Source organism: Eimeria mitis, genomic scaffold (assembly GCF_000499745.2).
Source record: "Eimeria mitis Houghton genomic scaffold, Emh_scaff8445, whole genome shotgun sequence".
Taxonomy (NCBI): Eukaryota; Apicomplexa; class Conoidasida; order Eucoccidiorida; family Eimeriidae; genus Eimeria; species Eimeria mitis.
Genome location: NW_013576217.1, coordinates 1,002 through 1,736, shown reverse-complemented (window position 1 = coordinate 1,736; position 735 = coordinate 1,002). Strand labels below are relative to the sequence as shown.

General features: G+C 39.7%; 1 protein-coding gene across 1 annotated transcript in view; it reads left to right on the top strand.

Annotated features, from left to right (window-relative positions):
• Window positions 1-583: 583 nt before the first annotated feature.
• The window catches only part of EMH_0095020 (uncharacterized protein), a gene marked incomplete at both ends in the record, with an annotated part of 744 nt that continues 592 nt past the window's right edge, over window positions 584-735 (top strand). Inside the window, one exon of the mRNA XM_013502176.1 lies at window positions 584-735. Coding sequence (XP_013357630.1) covers window positions 584-735 — 152 coding nt within the window.

The window sequence follows — 735 nt, the reverse complement described above, 5'->3', positions numbered from 1 at the left end:
TATATATATATATATATATATATATATATATATATATATATATATATATATATACATATATGCATATACACAGGTATATTCTATAGATACATCTATATATGCGTGTCTGCATGTTCGTATGTAGCTTGCAGACACGCATATATAGACGTCTCTATAGGATACATATCTATATATATAAAGAGAGAAGGCTGTATACGCATGTATATTATTTGTGTCTATAGAATATATATGTGCATATATACAGAGAGGGCGGAATATATATATATATATATATATATATATATACAATATGTATGTATGCATATATCTGTATGTAAATACATGGACATTATGCATATTTACATGTATTTACATGCCTATAGCCAGTATGGGTAGAACTACAACAGAGACAAAGCATGCAGGACATCATCTCGGTGAGCCAGGAGGTCTGGAAAGCAGCTAACAGCTGTGGCAAGGAGCCGATGCTTCATATATTTGGGGCTGTCAAAGGCTGGAGTGCTTAAGCGCATGCAAGCTCGCTGCATGTACAATATGCATGCGAATCTAATCAGCACGTTCTTCGTGCACTGCACATCGTATGCCAATGTCGGAGGCAGGGGAGGTGAAGCTGAGAAACAGGTGCGTGCTCAGCGTTGCTGCAGACGGGAAGCGCCCTTCGTCCCCGTCAGTTGGCAAGGCGGATGCTTCTTCGGTCTCTGGAGTGCAGCAACAACAGCAGCAACCGCAGCAGCAAGG